We start from the raw sequence: 17,727 nt of genomic DNA, 5'->3' as shown, positions 1-17,727 counted from the left end.
AGCAGAGCTTCCCTCTCCCGGTTAGAAGAGGGCAGCCATTGCCGTTCGCGCCGCCTCCGGAAGTCGGAAACAAGATTATTGTTGCGGTGGTGAAGCTAACAGATTAGATAGAAAAATAAGAAGGAACACAAAAGCAGACAGATTTGTGTGAGCTTCGTGTATCAAAATAATTGAGTGCCATTTAATGGTGGCCTTAAACATTTGTAATAACTTTTTATCATATCTATATGCAGTATATTAATTAGTGTACCACAAGTGTAGTATAGAACTGGTGACTGGCTTGATTTTTAGTTTTTAGGAATGTTGGAGTAACGAGCCAAGCTCTGTAAATATTCATAGAATCATAGAATCATAGAGTTGGAAGAGACCACAAGGGCCATCGAGTCCAACCCCCTGCCAAGCAGGAAACACCATCAGAGCACTCCTGACATATGGTTGTCAAGCCTCTGCTTAAAGACCTCCAAAGAAGGAGACTCCACCACACTCCTTGGCAGCAAATTCCACTGTCAAACAGCTCTTACTGTCAGGAAGTTCTTCCTAATGTTTAGGTGGAATCTTCTTTCTTGTAGTTTGGAGCCATTGCTCCGTGTCCGCTTCTCTGGAGCAGCAGAAAACAACCTTTCTCCCTCCTCTATGTGACATCCTTTTATATATTTGAACATGGCTATCATATCACCCCTTAACCTCCTCTTCTCCAGGCTAAACATGCCCAGCTCCCTTAGCCGTTCTTCATAAGGCATCGTTTCCAGGCCTTTGACCATTTTGGTTGCCCTCCTCTGGACACGTTCCAGTTTGTCAGTGTCCTTCTTGAACTGTGGTGCCCAGAACTGGACACAGTACTCCAGATGAGGTCTGACCAGAGCAGAATACAGTGGCACTATTACTTCCCTTGATCTAGATGCAATACTCCTATTGATGCAGCCCAGAATTGTATTGGCTTTTTTAGCTGCCGCGTCACACTGTTGGCTCATGTCAAGTTTGTGGTCAACCAAGACTCCTAGATCCTTTTCACATGTACTGCTCTCAAGCCAGGTGTCACCCATCTTGTATTTGTGCCTCTCATTTTTTTTGCCCAAGTGCAATACTTTACATTTCTCCCTATTAAAATTCATCTTGTTTGTTTTGGCCCAGTTCTCTAATCTGTCAAGGTCGTTTTGAAGTGTGATCCTGTCCTCTGGGGTGTTGGCCACCCCTCCCAGTTTGGTGTCATCTGCAAATTTGATGAGGATGCCCTTGAGTCCATCATCCAAGTCGTTGATAAAGATGTTGAATAAGACCGGGCCCAAGACAGAACCGTGTGGCACCCCACTAGTCACTCTTCTCCAGGATGAAGAGGAACCATTGATGAGCACCCTTTGGGTTCGGTCAGTCAGCCAGTTACAAATCCACTGAGTGGTAGCATAGTCAAGACCGCATTTTACCAGCTTCTTTACAAGAATATCATGGGGCACCTTGTCTAATGCCTTGCTGAAATCAAGGTAGACTACATCCACTGCGTTCCCTTCATCTACCAGGCTTGTAATTCTGTCAAAAAACGAGATCAGGTTAGTCTGACACGACTTATTTTTCAGAAATCCATGCTGACTATTGGTGATCACAGTATTCCTTTCTAGGTGCTCACAAACTGTTTGCTTAATGATCTGCTCCAGAATCTTCCCTGGTATTGATGTCAGACTGACTGGGCGGTAATTATTTGGGTCCTCTCTTTTCCCCTTTTTGAAAATAGGGACAACATTTGCCCTCCTCCAGTCTGCCAGGACTTCGCCTGTTCTCCAGGAATTCTCAAAGATGACTGCCAGTGGTTCTGAGATCACATCTGCCAGTTCTTTTAATACTCTTGGATGCAGTTCATCTGGCCCTGGAGACTTGAATACATCTAAACTAGCCAAGTATTCTTGTACTATCTCCTTAGTTATTCTGGGCTGTGTTTCCTCTGCTGAATCATTTGCTCCAAATTCTTCAGGTCGGGCATTGTTTTCTTTATCGGAGAAGACTGAGGCAAAGAAGGCATTGAGGAGTTCAGCCCTTTCTGTGTCCCCTGTTTGCATTTCACCATCTTCTCCTCTGAGTGACCCCACTGTTTCTTTGTTCTTCCTTTTGCTACGAACATACCCATAAAAGCCTTTTTTGTTGCTTTTAACCTCTCTAGCAAGCCTGAGTTCATTCTGTGCTTTAGCTTTTCTGACTTTGTGTCTACACGTGCTGGCTATTTGTTTGAATTCTTCTTTGGTGGTTTCCCCCCTTTTCCATTTTTTGTACACATCCTTTTTTAATCTTAACTCAGTTAAAAGTTCTTTAGATAGCCACCCTGGCTTCTTTAGGCACCTTCCATGTTTCCGTCTCATTGGTATTGCCTGAAGTTGTGCTTTTACTATCTCCCTCTTAACAAACTCCCAGCCATCATGAACTCCCTTTCCTTTTAGTATTACTGTCCATGGGATCTCACCCAGCACTTCCCTAAGTTTTATGAAGTCGGCTTTCTTAAAGTCAAGAAATTGAGTCCTAGTATGCTTGGCTGCTCCTTTCCGCTGTATAGTAAACTTCAGAAGAGCATGATCACTCGCGCCTAATGATCCTTCCACTTCTACCCCACTAACCAAGTCATCAACATTGGTTAGGACCAGATCTAAAATGGCTGTTCCTCTTGTTGCTTCTCCCACTTTCTGGACAACGAAGTTGTCTGCAAGGCCAGTGAGGAATCTGTTTGACCTTATGCTCTTGGCTGAGTTTGACATCCAACAAATATCCGGGTAATTGAAGTCCCCCATTACTACTATCTCCCTTCCTTTTGCATGCTTGGCCATCTGTTCCAGGAAGGCATCATCTATGTCCTCCGTTTGGCTTGGGGATCTATAGTAAACTCCCACAATGAGGTCCCTGTTATTCATCTCTCCCTTAATTTTGACCCGAATGCTCTCACTTTGGCTTTGAGGTTCTAAATCTTGGATCTCTTCACAGGTATATACATCCCTGACATATAACGCCACTCCTCCTCCTTTCTTGTCTGGTCTGTTTCTCTGAAATAGATTGTAACCCTCCATTATTACATTCCAGTCGTGGGACTTATCCCACCAGGTTTCAGTGATGCCTATTATGTCATATTTAGTTTGCAGTACCAAGAACTCAAGCTCATCTTGTTTATTACCCATGCTTTGTGCATTAGTGTACAGACATTGAAGTCCATTAATCATTCCCCTGTGTCTCTTATTTAAGGATTTTTTCCTCCCACCACTAGGTCTGTGTGCTGTTTGCTCCATTTGGTCTATGACATTTGGATGATCATGTTCATCAATTGATAGACTCCTACCTTCAGGAGCACTGTCTTCCTCCCCCACATTAGTCAGTTTAAAGCCCTCCTGATGAGGTTTCTGAGATTTTTGGCAAAAACATTCCTCCCAACCGTTGTGAGGTGCAGCCCATCGCTTGCCAGAAGTCCATCTTCAAGAAACTGCAGTCCGTGATCTAAGAATCCAAACCGTTCCTGTTTACACCATTTGCGAAGCCAGCTGTTCACTTCCACTATTTTTCTCTCTCTCCCTGGGCCACGTCGTTCAACTGGGAGGACAGATGAGATGACAATTTGTGCATTTAATTGCTTCAATTTCCTGCCCAGAGCCTCATAGTCTCTTTTGATCTTCTGGAGGCTATTGCTTGCAGTGTCATTGGTTCCCACATGAACCAAGAGGAAGGGGTATTTGTCAGTGAGTTTTATGATTCCTTGTAGTCGTTCAGTTACATCTTGGATCTTAGCACCGGGGAGACAGCACACTTCCCGAGACATCTTGTCAGGCCCACAGATCACTGCTTCTGTTCCCCTCAGTAGGGAATCCCCTATCACCACTACACGCCTCCTCTTAGGTTTGGTCGGGGTTCTTCCGTGATCTGTCCGTTCCAAGGTCGCCTGCACATTCCCTGAGGACTGACTTTGCTGCTCGTCTTCATATACCTGATCGACTGTAACGAGGGAGAGATCCTCAAATGGAGTCTGCTCTTCGTCTTCCATGCTAGGGGAGAGGACCTCAAAGCGATTGTGTATTTCTAAACAATCAGAGCGAACCCTGGGCCTCCTACTTCTTTGAGTCACGTTTCTCCATATATCTGGCTCCTGTGTTGGTGAACTAGCCTCCTTCTCAGGGGAGTCCCCTGTCTCCTCCTTGGTGGAGACGGTGTACTCTGTTGCTTTTAAATTTATCTATACTGGATTAATATTTGTATATTTACTGCTCTGTTTGTGAAACAGAGAACCAAGTTGTATGGTCAGTTTCAGTGGTAGTGAAATGAGATATGGTTTGCTTGAATTGGTGCTACTTGAACAAGAAGGCTGGTGTATTGGCGGGACTCTGATAGCTGTGTGAACACAAACGTGATTTTTTTCAACTACAGTCGTATCTTGGAAGTCAAACGGGATCCATTCCAGAAGTCCGTTCGACTTCCAAAATGTTCGAAAACCAAAGCATGGCTTCTGATTGGCTGCAGGAAGTTTCTGCAGCCAATTGGAAGCCCCATTGGACGTTCGGCTTCCAAAAATAGCAAACTGGAACAGTCACTTCCGGGTTAGCGATGTTTGGGAGCCAAAACGTTCAGGACCTAAGCTGTTTGACTTCCAAGGTACAACTGTACCTTTGAGAGCCAGTGTGGTGTAGTGGTTAAGAGCGGTAGTCTCTTAATCTGGGGAACTGGGTTCGCGTCTCCGCTCCTCCACCTGCAGCTGCTGGGTGACCTTGGGCCAGTCCCACTTCTCTGAAGTCTCTCAGCCCCACTCACCTCACAGAGTGTTTGTTGTGGGGGAGGAAGGGAAAGGAGAATGTGAGCCGCTTTGAGACTCCTTAAAGGGAGTGAAAGGCGGGATATCAAATCCAAACTACTACTACTACTACTACTATTCTTCTTCTTCTTCTTCTTCTTCTTCTTCTTCTTCTTCTTCTTCTGTACAACATAGAATGCCAGCATGAATAATGATACATCTGAATGTAAATGTGTACAACAGATTTCTTCAAAGTGGAACTTTTCAGATGTTTTGAACTCCCAACTCCCCACCAACTCCCCACCAGTTAGCATAGCTATTGGTCGGGGATGGTGGAGTTGTAATCCAGCTGTCTTTGGAGGACACCATGTAGGCAGAGGCTAGCTAACAGGGCTGATACCAAGGCCTGTGGGGAGACTGATTTACAGACCAAGAGAGTGTCTGTTCTTAATACATTAGTTGCCAGTAGGGCATCTGGAAGGCACATGTGTGGCCTTCCCTAAATCCTGAAGGGTCAGCTCCCTGCCCCCCCCCCAGCTGAAGAGAGGCTTGAAAGTAGTACAGCATTCAGTTTTAGCGCAGTGTGTGCATGGTGCCCACAATAGTAAACTGTGTTTTAACAGCCAGCTTGTTTTAGCTAGTGCCATAGCCGTCAACGTTTCCCTTTTTTTAAGGGAAATTTCCTTATTCCGAATAGGATTCCTCGCAAGAAAAGGGAAAAGTTAACAGCTATGGCTAGTGCTTGTGCTCATGCTTGATGAGACCATTGAAGAAGTCAGGCTGTCTGCTGCCATGTTTAAAGCCAGTTGGAAGTGCTTCCTAAGACCCATGCAGTAGTTTTTTGTAATAGCTAGCATCTTTCACAAACTGCTCTTGCACGATATAATCAATGGCTGATTATCAAGACATTTTTCATGATGGACAAAAGAAAACTGTTGGTGGTTTGAAGGAGATATGCATTTAAAATCCACTATGTCAGAGACCATAAGATTTAGTTGGGGAATCTCCTAGGCTATTTAACTGTATGTAGTAGTAACAACAACAACAACAACAATTTATTATTTCTACCCCGCCCATCTGGCTGGATTTCCTCAGCCACTCTGGTCTGCTTCCAACAGAATATTAAAATACAATAGTCTATTAAACATTAAAAGCTTCCCTAAACAGGGCTGGCTTCAGATGTCTTCTAAAAGTCTGGTAGTTATTTTTCTCTTTGACATCTGGTGGGAGGGTGTTCCCAGTGGCGTAGCGTGGGTTGTCAGCACCCGGGGCAAGGCAAGTAATTTGCGCCCCCTAACCCGTGGATTTGCGCCCCCCTAACCCTAACCCCCAGATGTTGCGCCCGGTGCGGCCGGCCCCCCCTGCACCCCCACGCTACGCCACTGGGTGTTCCACAGGGCAGGTGCCACTACCGAGAAGGCCCTCTGCCTGGTTCCCTGTAACTTGGCTTCTCACAGTGAGGAAACCGCCAGAAGGCCCTCAGCGCTGGACCTCAGTGTCTGGGTAGAATGATGGAGGTGGAGACGCTCCTTTAGGAATACTGGACCAAGGCCATTCAGGGCTTTAAAGGTCAGCACCAACACTTTGAATTGTGCTCGGAAACGTACTGGGAGCCAGTGTAGGTCTTTCAAGTCTGGTGTTATGTGGTCTCGGTGGCCGCTCCCAGTCACCAGTCTAGCTGCTGCTTTCTGGATTAGTTGTAGTTTCCGGGTCACTTTCAAAGGTAGCCCCACATAGAGCACATTGCAGTAGTCCAAGCGAGAGATAACTAGAGCATGCACCACTCTGGTGAGGCATTCTGTGCCTCCATGGACAGCTGTGAGTCCAGAATGACTCCCAGGCTGCGCACCTGGTCCTTCAGGGGCACAGTTACCCCATTCAGGACCAGGGAGGTGTTTTTTTACCATTTGTTTTTTTACATTTTACTTTTTTACATTGTTTTTATTACATTTATATCCTGCCTTTCTTTCAAGGAGCCCAAAGCAGCGTATGCTTCCTTCTCCCCATATTTACCCTCAGAGCAACCCTGTGATGTAGGTTAGGTTGAGAGGTATTGACTGGTCCAAGGTCTTCCAATTCACTTTATGGCTTAGTGAAGACTTGAACCTAAGTCTCCCCCATTCTAGTTTGACACACTAACATTACACCACACTGGCTGTTTTAGTGAGCTAGGACTGTGTGAATGCTCAGGCTCTTCACACATAGAAGGAAATAGGGCTGGGCACCATTAATGTCATTTATTGGCACGTGGTTGGATGTCTCTAGTTTGGCCAAGACAGGTATGGAATCCAGGAGTCTTGCTTTCTGGCCTGGTCTGCAGAGCAGGATCTTCTGACTGCTCCAGCTCAAGCCCTCAGTTCAGTGGCTGATGGGAGGGACTTTGATTGTGCTCTGACATGATCTTTCACTTCTGAGGAAGACAAGGCATCCCTTAACAGTTGTTTGGCAGCTAAAGGGCAAACTTCTTACATGTTCTGCATGGCCCCAAAGTGTTTGAAGATTCCCTCCTAGTGCTGCCAATAATTTTAAGAAGCTCCTTTCTCGCTCTTCTTACAGTATTGTGAAAAAAATGGGCCAAAAAATTAAAATGCATTCCGCAGAAGCAATAAGGGCACATGATAGCCAGTGTATTCTAAAGGGTCACGTATTGGAATAGATATATGCTGCATAGCTAGTGCCAACTGCATATATAGGTGGAGTTGTAAAAATCCAAAGTGACCAAGAGGGATGATGTGTGTGTCCAAACTGGTTTCTGGTTTGAGAAAAGAGGAAATACAGTGGTGCCCCGCAAGACGAATGCCTCGCAAGACAAAAAACCCGCTAGACGAAATGGTTTTCCGTTTTGGAGGCGCCTCGCAAAATGAATTTCCCTATGGGCTTGCTTCGCAAGACGAAATGTCTTGCGAGTTTTTCCGACTCCCCCCCCCTTTTCTAAGCCGCTATGCCGCTTATCTGCTTATCCGCTAAGCTGATAAGCCGCTAAAAGCCGCTAATAGCGCTAATCCGCTAAGCCGTCAATGGGCTTGCTTCGCAAGACGAAAAAACCGCTAGACGAAGAGAATCGCGGAACGGATTCTTTTCGTCTTGCAAGGCACCACTGTACAGTGGCAGTAAAATACATAAAACATAGAACATAAACATAAAACATAAAACATAGAACATAAAAATCAGTATATAATTTTTCTGTAAGTGTGTGACTTCTATATCTTGTGTATCAGCTATAAATTAATTGATGTTTCTTGAAAACAAAATGATGAAATATTTTTTTCCACTTTATAGCTAGAAAGGCCTTCATGACTGAAATTGCAGTACAGTTTCTAATGTTTTAGTTCACACAAATGGGGTGCTTGCAGATAAGAAGCAAAAATATTTGTTTTGTGAATTTATACCCCACCAGTATTGCTCCCAAAATCTCTCAGGATAACCTACAGAATATAGCATTCATATGAAGTTTGCAGTAGTAAAAGACCATATATCTAGGTAAAAGATATACCTTGTATACATGGTTGTAAAAGTCCCCGGCAGCAGCAATTTCCCACTGAAACCTTAATAAAATATTATTATTATTATTATTATTATTATTATTATTATTATTAATTTCTATACCACCCTAAGGTATCTTTGAGGTATATGTCTTAAAAAGAAGATATAACCTTCTTCTAAATGCTCATGGAAACTAGACTGACTTTGTAAAGACCAACAACAAACAGGTCTGATAAATCTTTCAAGGCAGGGACTTGTTGAATAAAGGTTCCACCCAGTGCTATTTTTATAGAAAAAGAGGTTCCAGAACTCCCCATGAACACCTCCCTTGTTCTCTTATAATGGCAATGGCACCCACTTGAGAGGTGCTGGAACTGAGTTCTGATGAGTTCCAGCAGAAAAGAAAGGGCCCGGTCGACCTAACACAGAGCAATCTTGCTTAGAAAGCTCTTGATGAGGGAGCTTGTCGACTGCTACAAAGGATAGAACATTTGAGTGGTGGAACCAGGGCTTTTTTTCTGCTGGAACTCACCAGAACTCAGTTCTAGCACTTCTTAGGTGGGCGCCATTGCCATGTCGATGGTAAATCTCCATATCCAGAAAGATAACCCAAAAGTAGTTCATGCATTTGATATGGAAGATTTGGGGGAGAAAGCTGTGTACTGCTGGTGTTGGAGGTCTAAGAAGTTTCCATTGTCCGATGGGTCTCATACAAACCATAATGATGAAATGGGAGACAATGTGGGACCTCTGATCATCAAGAGAAAAGATGCATAAATGATGAATGATCTGGACACCGCACAAACAACCACATTGCAGTGTTTTCTGCTCACTTGTAATTGGTGTAAAAATGAGGTCTTAAGTCATTTCACTGAAGCTTTTTACATGTGGTATGCGGCAACTGATGTAATTCATGGTGTTTGCCTTGTTTAAACACTACAATGTATGTTAGGAATGAATACTTGTGACCTTGCTCTTTTTGTCTTGTAAAATGTACATTCTCATTAAGTGTTTTTTTAAAAAAAGACCTTTAGAATGTACAGCCGCCCAGAGTGGCTGGGGAAACCCAGCCATATGGGTGGGGTATAAATAATAAATTATTATATTATTATTACAGTGGTACCTCGGGTTACATATGCTTCAGGTTACAGACTCCGCTAACCCAGAAATAGTACCTCGGGTTAAGAACTTTGCTTCAGGATGAGAACAGAAATAATACAGCGGCAGCGCGGCAGCAGCGGGAGGCCCCATTAGCTAAAGTGGTACCTCAGGTTAAGAACGGACCTCCAGAACGAATTAAGTTGTTAACCTGAGGTACCACTGTATTATACAACCCAGTGCCAAATCAATCCCACCACCTGTTTTTATGACAAAAGTCACTGTGCATGGGGCAACTAAGTGGAGGTTTATTAGTTTTTAGCTGGTCCATATTTAGCTGCTTCTGTTGAAAGCAAGAAGGAAGGAAGGCTCCTGGCTTAGGAAATGAACCTGTAGGAAGTAGGGCAGGGTGCTGGCTTAAAATAGTCTTGAAGACTGGCCTGTGTTTATGATGAACTGATCTATTTAGGTAAATCCTGGAGTCATTGTGGGGGTAGAGCTGTATGCTAATCTAAAGATATTAGCTAACAGACCAGTACAGTGAAGGCCTGGGTTTATCCCTGGCTTGCTTCCTGTTGAAGAGTTTCCAGTTCACCCAGGAGTGTTGGCTGCTGCCAGCTATGTTTTCTAGTTATTCAGCAAGGTCTCGAATAATAATGACATTAGGTATTGATTAAGCAGCTGAAGCAAAAGGATCAGCCTATGTTAAGGCGGCGGCAGCAGCAGCAGCAGCAGCAGCATTAGTTTATAATGCATTCCCTTTCTGCAGGGCCAGACTGATGGCCCAGTGTTGAAGACTGTGCAGGCAAAGATGGTTGCAGGGGTCCAAAGGGGAGGGATGTGCACTGCTTGCTTGCACTGCAGTGGAGGCCTCTGGCAGGCAAGCCAAAGCTTGGTGGGATAGCAAGATAAAAAGCACAAGTGGGAGGGAATTTAATGTGGGCAGAAGATCGCAAAGGATGTGGCAGAAGTTGAGGGGAGGAAAGATAAAACACTTCTCTGCTGTTCTTAAATTCTTTAACAAGTGGTGGGCGGGAGCGTTCCTTGTGCCATCTAGATTGCTCTTCTGTTTTCCAGTCACTGAAGGGTAGTAATTCCCTGACGTGTCTAGTAACATTTTCGTCTCCTACTAGAATGCTAGACTAGAGGTTGCTGTACTCCTCATGGTTCCAGTGGTGAATATTAGTTATCTTAAATGCTGTCTCGCTTGTTCATTTACCCAGACTTCAGTCTTTTAACTTAGGCCCTGTTTTTCCTTTTATATGTTCAAGGTCTTTCTGGAGAGAAAACATCAAATGTACAGTGAAGATCCCTACAATCAGGGGTTCTGCCTCACCCCTTTTCTTTGTCTCAATTACAAATAATTGGTTGTTCAAATATTCACTTAGTCATTATTTCTCATACGTTGTATGCTAGTTCCTTTGGGCAGAGAGCACAAGCATTCCTTTGGACAGAGACTGAGTATAGACTGAGTATACCTTGCAACTTCAATGACCTTGGAGTGAGCAGGATGTCAATAAAATACTGGGGCATCTTGTTGTTTGCATCCATCTTTCTTGAGAGACAGTGGAAGAGTGCGCCTTCAGGGGTAAAGTCAAACCATTGGAAAATTACAGCACCTGCTGTGGCTGTAGAGATTGATAAGGAAGAAACATGTTTTCTTGTAGGTGGAGCAGATGAAGGCATCCAGTTTTGCTGCTACAGTTGCACCGTGGCTTTTATTCTCTGTATGGAGTGCTGGCAACAGCTAGGATATTGGTCTTCGTCAGGCTGATGGTGCAGCCTGAGCAAAATGGTTGATGAGTCTATGTAGAGCTTCCTTGGATCTTGTCAGGACTGTGTCATCTGCAAGCAACATATCTTGAATAAGCACCCGCTACACTTTTGTTTTGGCATGGAGACATGCCAGGGTGAACCAACCCCTGTTGCTCCTTGAATGCTCCTTAGTACACACTGCCTTCAGTCAAGCTGAAGGCATAGGAGAACAACAGAGAGAAGAATATGCCAAAGAGAGATTGAATCATAGAATCATAGAATTGAGTCCCGATTGAGACTCAATCATAGATTGAGTCCCGTTTCACACCACACTTCATAGGGAAGGCATCCGAGGATGAGCTACCATACTGGGCATGTAGAAGAACAACATAAGCTCTCTGCAAGTTTGGGCCAAGGGTCCAGCATCCTGCTTGCAAGCAATACCAACCAGATGTTTGTACAAAGTCAACAGCCCACCTTTATTCTGTTCCCAGCTCCCATGCGCGTCTGTGGAGCTTGTGTAAGCGCATCCTGCCCTGTTGTACCCTACCCCATTCCACTCCGTCCTCATTCTGCCCCCGTTCTTTCCTCTTCTGGGTCCAAAAGAACCACACATTGGCAATCGTGTCAAATATTGGCCTTGTTTGCACATAACACTAAACCCAAATTATGGCTTTGTGTGAATGAGCAAGTGTGCTGGAACACAGTGAGAAAATTGTGGCAGTATCATTCCTCTCTTCTCTGCTGCTGTCCTGCTAGGAGGAGGTCAGTGATGGTTTGGCTTAGTATTGTGTCTGAATCTGGGTTTGTGGTTTGACTTGGTTCCTGTTAACATGGCACCAGCAGGAGCAGGATACGAGTGAAGCAGCCAATATTTTCTCAGTGTTCACCTGCATGCGTATTCAAAATATGTAATACCAAAAGAATACAAGTAGATACTTAAATTATATTACTAGATTTGAAAGGATCTCAAGGAATACCTTGCTTTCAGTGCCAAGAAAATGTGGACAGCTAATTTGAAAACTTCTGAGGTTTTTACAAGCAAGCAGATTTGTCCAGTCTTGCTATTTCACACACTGGCAGCCTCTGTACAAGAGGAAGAGAAATTGGGATGTCTGCCTTGGATATGCTGCATATTCAGAAATGGTTAGTGGAAGCACTCTATGCCACTTGTTCTTCACAACTCTTCCTTCAAGGCTTGTTGACTGGTCCCTGCCTCCTTGTCTCAGATTTGGCACTGATCTCCGAAATGCATGCTGTTGACTATTGCTTTGTTTAGGTTTTTTGTACAGAATGGGTCAGTGTATGTCTTCAAGCTGGCTTGGCTTTTATGGCAAGTACATTATGTGCAAAATCATCTTCACTTAAAATACCTTCTTTAAAAAGTGCTCTCTATTTTCCACATCCCCGTCCCTTTCCAACTCAGCTGCTGTGAGAGCCAGAATTGCATTTTTTAGCAGGTGGGGAAACTCATTTAAGGCAACAAAATGTCCCCACTGTTGTTTTAATACATGTCACATATATATTCGCACACACAATCTATTATTGGACTAGCAGTCACCTTGCTAACCCTATGATAACAGGTGGTGAGTTTCTCTGCCTGCTGACATCCAGGAATCCCCCACTCCTATCATTTGGCTAGCTCCCTTTTATAAATTAGGTGCAGCTGTTTGCTGTAAGCATTGGACACTATACCTCTCCACCTCTTCCTGCACGTGTGCACACACAAACACATGCACGCACCAAGACCAAGGTTAGAAAAGTTAGCTGGGGCAAACATCCAATCTGATCATACTGATGAAAGGAAGATGACGGATCTGACACTGATACTGGTTGGCAGACTGTTGAGTGATTGTTTTAGCTTGAGCAGTATATTTTTAACTGCGAAAAGGTCTTGGCACCTGTGCAGTCTCAAAGATCATTTAAAAGCTACACATCAGGTTTTCCTTGGCTGTTTCTTCAGGGTATGTGGCAGTTTGAGATCACAGTCAAGGCTTTCTGATAACATATTCAGCACGGGCAGAATCTTACCATTTACTAAGAAAACTTTGTCCAAAAGGTTAGAATGGTATTCTTTAATCTACTTAGAGTGTTAAAAAATATGAGACAAAATAAAGAATAGCACAGTGCAATCTTAGACCCTTTGTGAAAATCAGACAAAAGAAATACAAAAATCTTCTGTATTGATTAATGAAATTTATATTTTGTGTTTTCTTCTAAGGAGCTTAATTTTGTATACACGGTTCTGGTCCAAGGTCACCCAGTGAGTTTCATAGCTGAATGGGGATTTTAACCTAGACCTCTTCAGTCTTCATCATACTCTAAGCACACCAGCACACTGACTCCTTCATGTTTCTCTTTTCCTTTATGACTTCTCCTTGGATTTCTAATGCCAGAACAGCAAGTATCAGCAGGCAGGGGCTTCAAGTGCCTCTAATGTCTCCTGCCACACCCACCTGTCTCCCACTTCCTAGGCTTTTCTTTCCTTCCAGTCTCCCCAGTCCTTGCTAAGCATTTTCTGCTTTCTTCAAACATATGTACTTGTGTTTCTGCCACAAAATGCTGTTGGCCTTTAGGGTGCCTCAAGGCTCTTTTTTGTGTATGTGTTTTTGCTGCAACATACAAAGGAACTAGCCCTGTGGAATATGTGCTTTTCTGTAGCTGAAGTCTTTCAGATCACCAAAATGGGTTTTCCTGATGGAGAGAATTTTTTTTATTACCAAGTAATAACTGTGTTTCAGGCCCTTTGGAGTCTTCCCTTCATGAGAGAAAGAAGCTTTACATTTTGTGTGTTTTGGGCATGTCCTGACAACCAAGCTTTCATAAATTCAAGAGGTGGACAAGCCAGAGTATGAGGAAGCTATTGGGGAATATTATTTGTTTCCTTTCCCACAAGTGTGGAGAGAGAAGTAGGTGTTTTTCTGGAACTCTCTAGCTTTCTCCATAATCCAGCACATGTTTGCAATTTGGTCTCTGGTTCCTCTGCCCCTTCGAAATCCAGCTTGTGCTTCTGGGAATTCTCAGTCCACATACTGCTTGAGCCTGCCTTGTAGAATTTTAAGCATAACCTTGCTAGCGTGTGAAATGAGTGCAATTGTGCGGTAGTTGGAGCATTCTTTGGCACTGCCCTTCGTTGGGATTGGGATGTAGACTGATCTTCTCCAATCCTCTGGCCACTGCTGAGTTTTCCAAACTTGCTGGCATACTGAGTGTATGGTTTTCGTTGCTGCCTCCTGTATAATGTTATGAGCCTTCATCCATAGTTTTTCAGGCACTCTGTCCACCAAATCTAAATCCTTAAAACTGTTCCTCACTTCCACTGTGTATTCATAAGGGATTTGACTTAGATTGTATCTTACCGGCCCAGTGGTTTTCCCTACTTTCTTCAGTTTAAGCTTGAATTTTGCTATAAGAAGCTGATGATCTGAGCCACAGTCAGCTCCAGATCTTGTTTTTGCTGACTTTATAGAGCTTCTCCATCTTTGGCTGCAGAGAAAATTATCAGTCTGATTTCGATGCTGCCTATCTGGTGATGTCCATGCGTAGAGTCATCTCTTGTATTGTTGGAAAAGAGTGTGATGACCAGCTTGTTCTCTTGACAGAACTCTATTAGCCTTTGCCCTGCTTCGTTTTGAACTCCAAAGCCAAACTTGCCAGTTGTTCCTTTTATCTCTTGATTCCCTACTTTAGCATTCCAATCCCCTATAATGAGAAGAACATCCTTCTTTGGTGTCATTTCTAGAAGGTGTTGTAAGTCTTCATAGAATTGGTCAATTTCAGTTTCTTCAGCACTGGGAGCTTTCTTACAGCATTGTACTTTCCTTTCACTTCCAGGCACATCCGCAACTGAGCTACCTTTTGGCTTTGGCCCAGCTGCTTCACCAGCTCTGAATCTACTTGTACTTGTCCTCTGCTCTTCCTCAGTAGCATGTTGGACGCCTTCCGACCTGAGGGGCTCATCTTCCAGCGTCATAACTTTTATATGCCTGTTGTTTTTGTCCATGGAGTTTTCTTGGCAGGGATACTGGAGTGGCTTGCCGGTTCCTGCTCCAGGTAGATCACATTTAGTTAAAACTCTCCACTATGACCTGTGTGTCTTGGGTGGCCCTGCACGGCAGGGTTATTCTCTGAGTTATTCAAGCCCCTTTGCCACGACAAGGCAGTGATCCATGAAGGAGGCTACATACATAGCTTAAGTTTTCTTCTTCTTCTGTGGTGGCTGTGAGAGTCAGTGGAGATACAATTGAGTACAGTATCATGGGGATACAGCACATCTAATCTCAACCAGATGATAGGCAAGTGCTTCCTATATTTCTGCATGATGAGATGGTAATGGAAATTGTTGGTGGGAACTCTTATAGGACCAGATGGGAATGGGATTGAGTCTGTTAGGCTGCAAACTGTAGTCGCACTGCAGTGCTATTACTTCCTGGTCTAGAGAGCAACTATCAAGTTGTGTCCAAAGCAATCCCAACAGAAAACAGTTTTGAACATCTGAAGTGTGATGAAGCCAAAAGAAGCACTTTGGAGCACAGTAGAAAGCACTTCTAAATTGAAGGTAAAATACAAAGTAGCATTGGTGTCTGGCAGTACTGAAAGGTTCCTAGAGAAGCAGAAAGCGCATTTGGAAACCTGGAGAAATTGAACAAGAGAATTCAGGACTTCAGAAATAAAACTTAAATATGATAACCCACAGTATTTCAGTGCACACTTTCTGGTTAAACTTTAGCTAAGAATCCTTTTAAGTTTATTCTGTTGATACCTTGCCTTATTCCAGAATAATAAAATTCATTGAAACTTAACACATACCAATGAATAAGAAAAGCAGTAGAACCAACAGTAAAATCAGCAGTAAAATCAAAGGGCCAGCAATAAAATAAGCCTCACAGCATTTCTGGAGAGTAGGGAGGACTATAGACTCATGCTCTTACTCTTGGACTAATCAAAATGCATGGGAAACTGATCTTTGGAGTTCTGTGAAGAGGCTGAATCTTTGATGTCAGGATAAGGGTAGCCTGCTTTCCACTTCTCAAACTCCACTCCAATTTACTGATCACATTTCTTCTTCTTTTTCTCCCCTCCAATTTGTAATTGGTATTTTGAAGTAGTGTGCCAATTTTTCATTCTAGTCATATTCTTAATTGAATTTTGCAGAAATTGTGAGTATGTATTAACTTTACCACTTAATACTAGATTGGGCTGCTGATGCATTTTACTCACCAAAATTTGCCTTCTGCTTCATGTGGTTACTGTCAAGTTTACACTGAAATGCAATTTATCCGCTGCACATGAGCAATTTATATATCAGTATATACTTGCCATAGCTGTTGTACAGAATTCCTTGGCTTTAGGGGTGTGGGGAGGATCTTAGTGTCACTTAATGTTCTAGGCAGAAGAAAGACTTGGCAAGGGATTAAGACTTTCAAGGAAGGTTGTTGCTGCTGGCAGGGATTATTTATACCCAAATAAAGAGTGATGGGAGGATCTGGCTTGTAGGTGGATCTTAATTGCTGCATTACAGCCTACTGGAGGGCAAGTGCCTTGCTTTTATCAGTTTCAGGTGGTTCAAAAGCCATCAGTTGGAGGGCCTCAAAGTGCAAGACTGGCTTAATACTTTTAAAAAGCATGCTTTCTGAATTAATGGCATGCAGTTCCTGTCATTGTCGAGTTACTTTCCACAGTGCAGCCATGAGGATTAAAAACAGATTTGGAAATAGCTGTTTTCTCAGTCACCTGAGGCAAGTAAGAACCTGCTCTAGGCTATCAGGTAAAGAATCTCCCCCCCCCCCACACACACACTTTCAGCCCATCAAGTTTCCCTAAATGGCTGCAGACTCTTATGGACCTGTATAGCTACACTTAAGGTTAACAAAAGCTGTGGCCAGGCAGAGTGTCCCTGCATTCCTTCATGGCACATTTTATATGACAAGTCTCTTCCATAATGTGTATCTGAGATTATAGGTTGTACACTGAGGTGAAGAAATCTAGGGTACATGATAGGGGATTATTGCATTAGTTTTCCTGGTTATAATGCTAGTGTCTCTGTTCCAGTTTCTAACATTCCTTTTAATACTGCATTACCTGTTACATTATGGAACTATGGATTTTTCATCAATATACAGGCAACTCCCCATTTGCGTGTGATTGGCACGCGTATGACTTCTGATGTGTGTGCCATTTTCAGCACTGCAAAGGAGTGAGGCGGAATGGAATGGGCTTACACGCGTCCTGCCAACGCATGCAGTGCCTCAGAATGCTAGCCCTGCGTAAATGGGGAGTTGCCTGTATTGCCATGTTGCCCTAAATTTCATTCACACTAGTGGGCATGGTGTGACACAACGCGTGCTTCTGCTGCCATGTGGGAATCCCTTGCAGTTGATTGTAGTGCCTGGAGACAGACAGTCAGGTTGTGTATCCACAGCAGTGACCAGAGGAGAAATGACCACTAGGAGTCGCACAGAGAGAAGAAATGCCATGGTGCAACAGCAAAAGCAGACTCCTTTATCTGTCCCAGCTGCAACAAAACATGTCTCTCCCTTATCACTCCACAACCACAGCAGGCGCTATAGCTGTCCAAAGGTTTGACTTCACTCCCAAAGGCGCACTCCTTCATGGTCTCCTAAGATGGACGGATACCAACAACAACA

The 17,727-nt window shown here is 43.7% G+C and overlaps 2 protein-coding genes across 5 annotated transcripts in view; both read left to right on the top strand.

Annotated features, from left to right (window-relative positions):
- PPP3CC (protein phosphatase 3 catalytic subunit gamma) overlaps positions 1-17,727 on the top strand; it is an 81,387-nt gene that overhangs the window by 17,160 nt on the left and 46,500 nt on the right. The gene's annotated exons all lie outside the window — the stretch shown is intronic.
- LOC307204545 (CDGSH iron-sulfur domain-containing protein 1-like) lies at positions 8,786-9,199 on the top strand. The gene has a single exon (XM_079956115.1). The coding sequence runs from the start codon at positions 8,801-8,803 to the stop codon at positions 9,002-9,004; it is 204 nt and encodes a 67-aa protein (XP_079812241.1). The 5' UTR covers positions 8,786-8,800; the 3' UTR covers positions 9,005-9,199.

This window comes from Podarcis cretensis (assembly GCF_951804945.1).
Source record: "Podarcis cretensis genome assembly, chromosome: 15".
NCBI lineage: Eukaryota > Metazoa > Chordata > Lepidosauria > Squamata > Lacertidae > Podarcis > Podarcis cretensis.
Note: the sequence above shows the minus strand (reverse complement) of the source record. Positions and strands in the feature narration are given on the sequence as shown.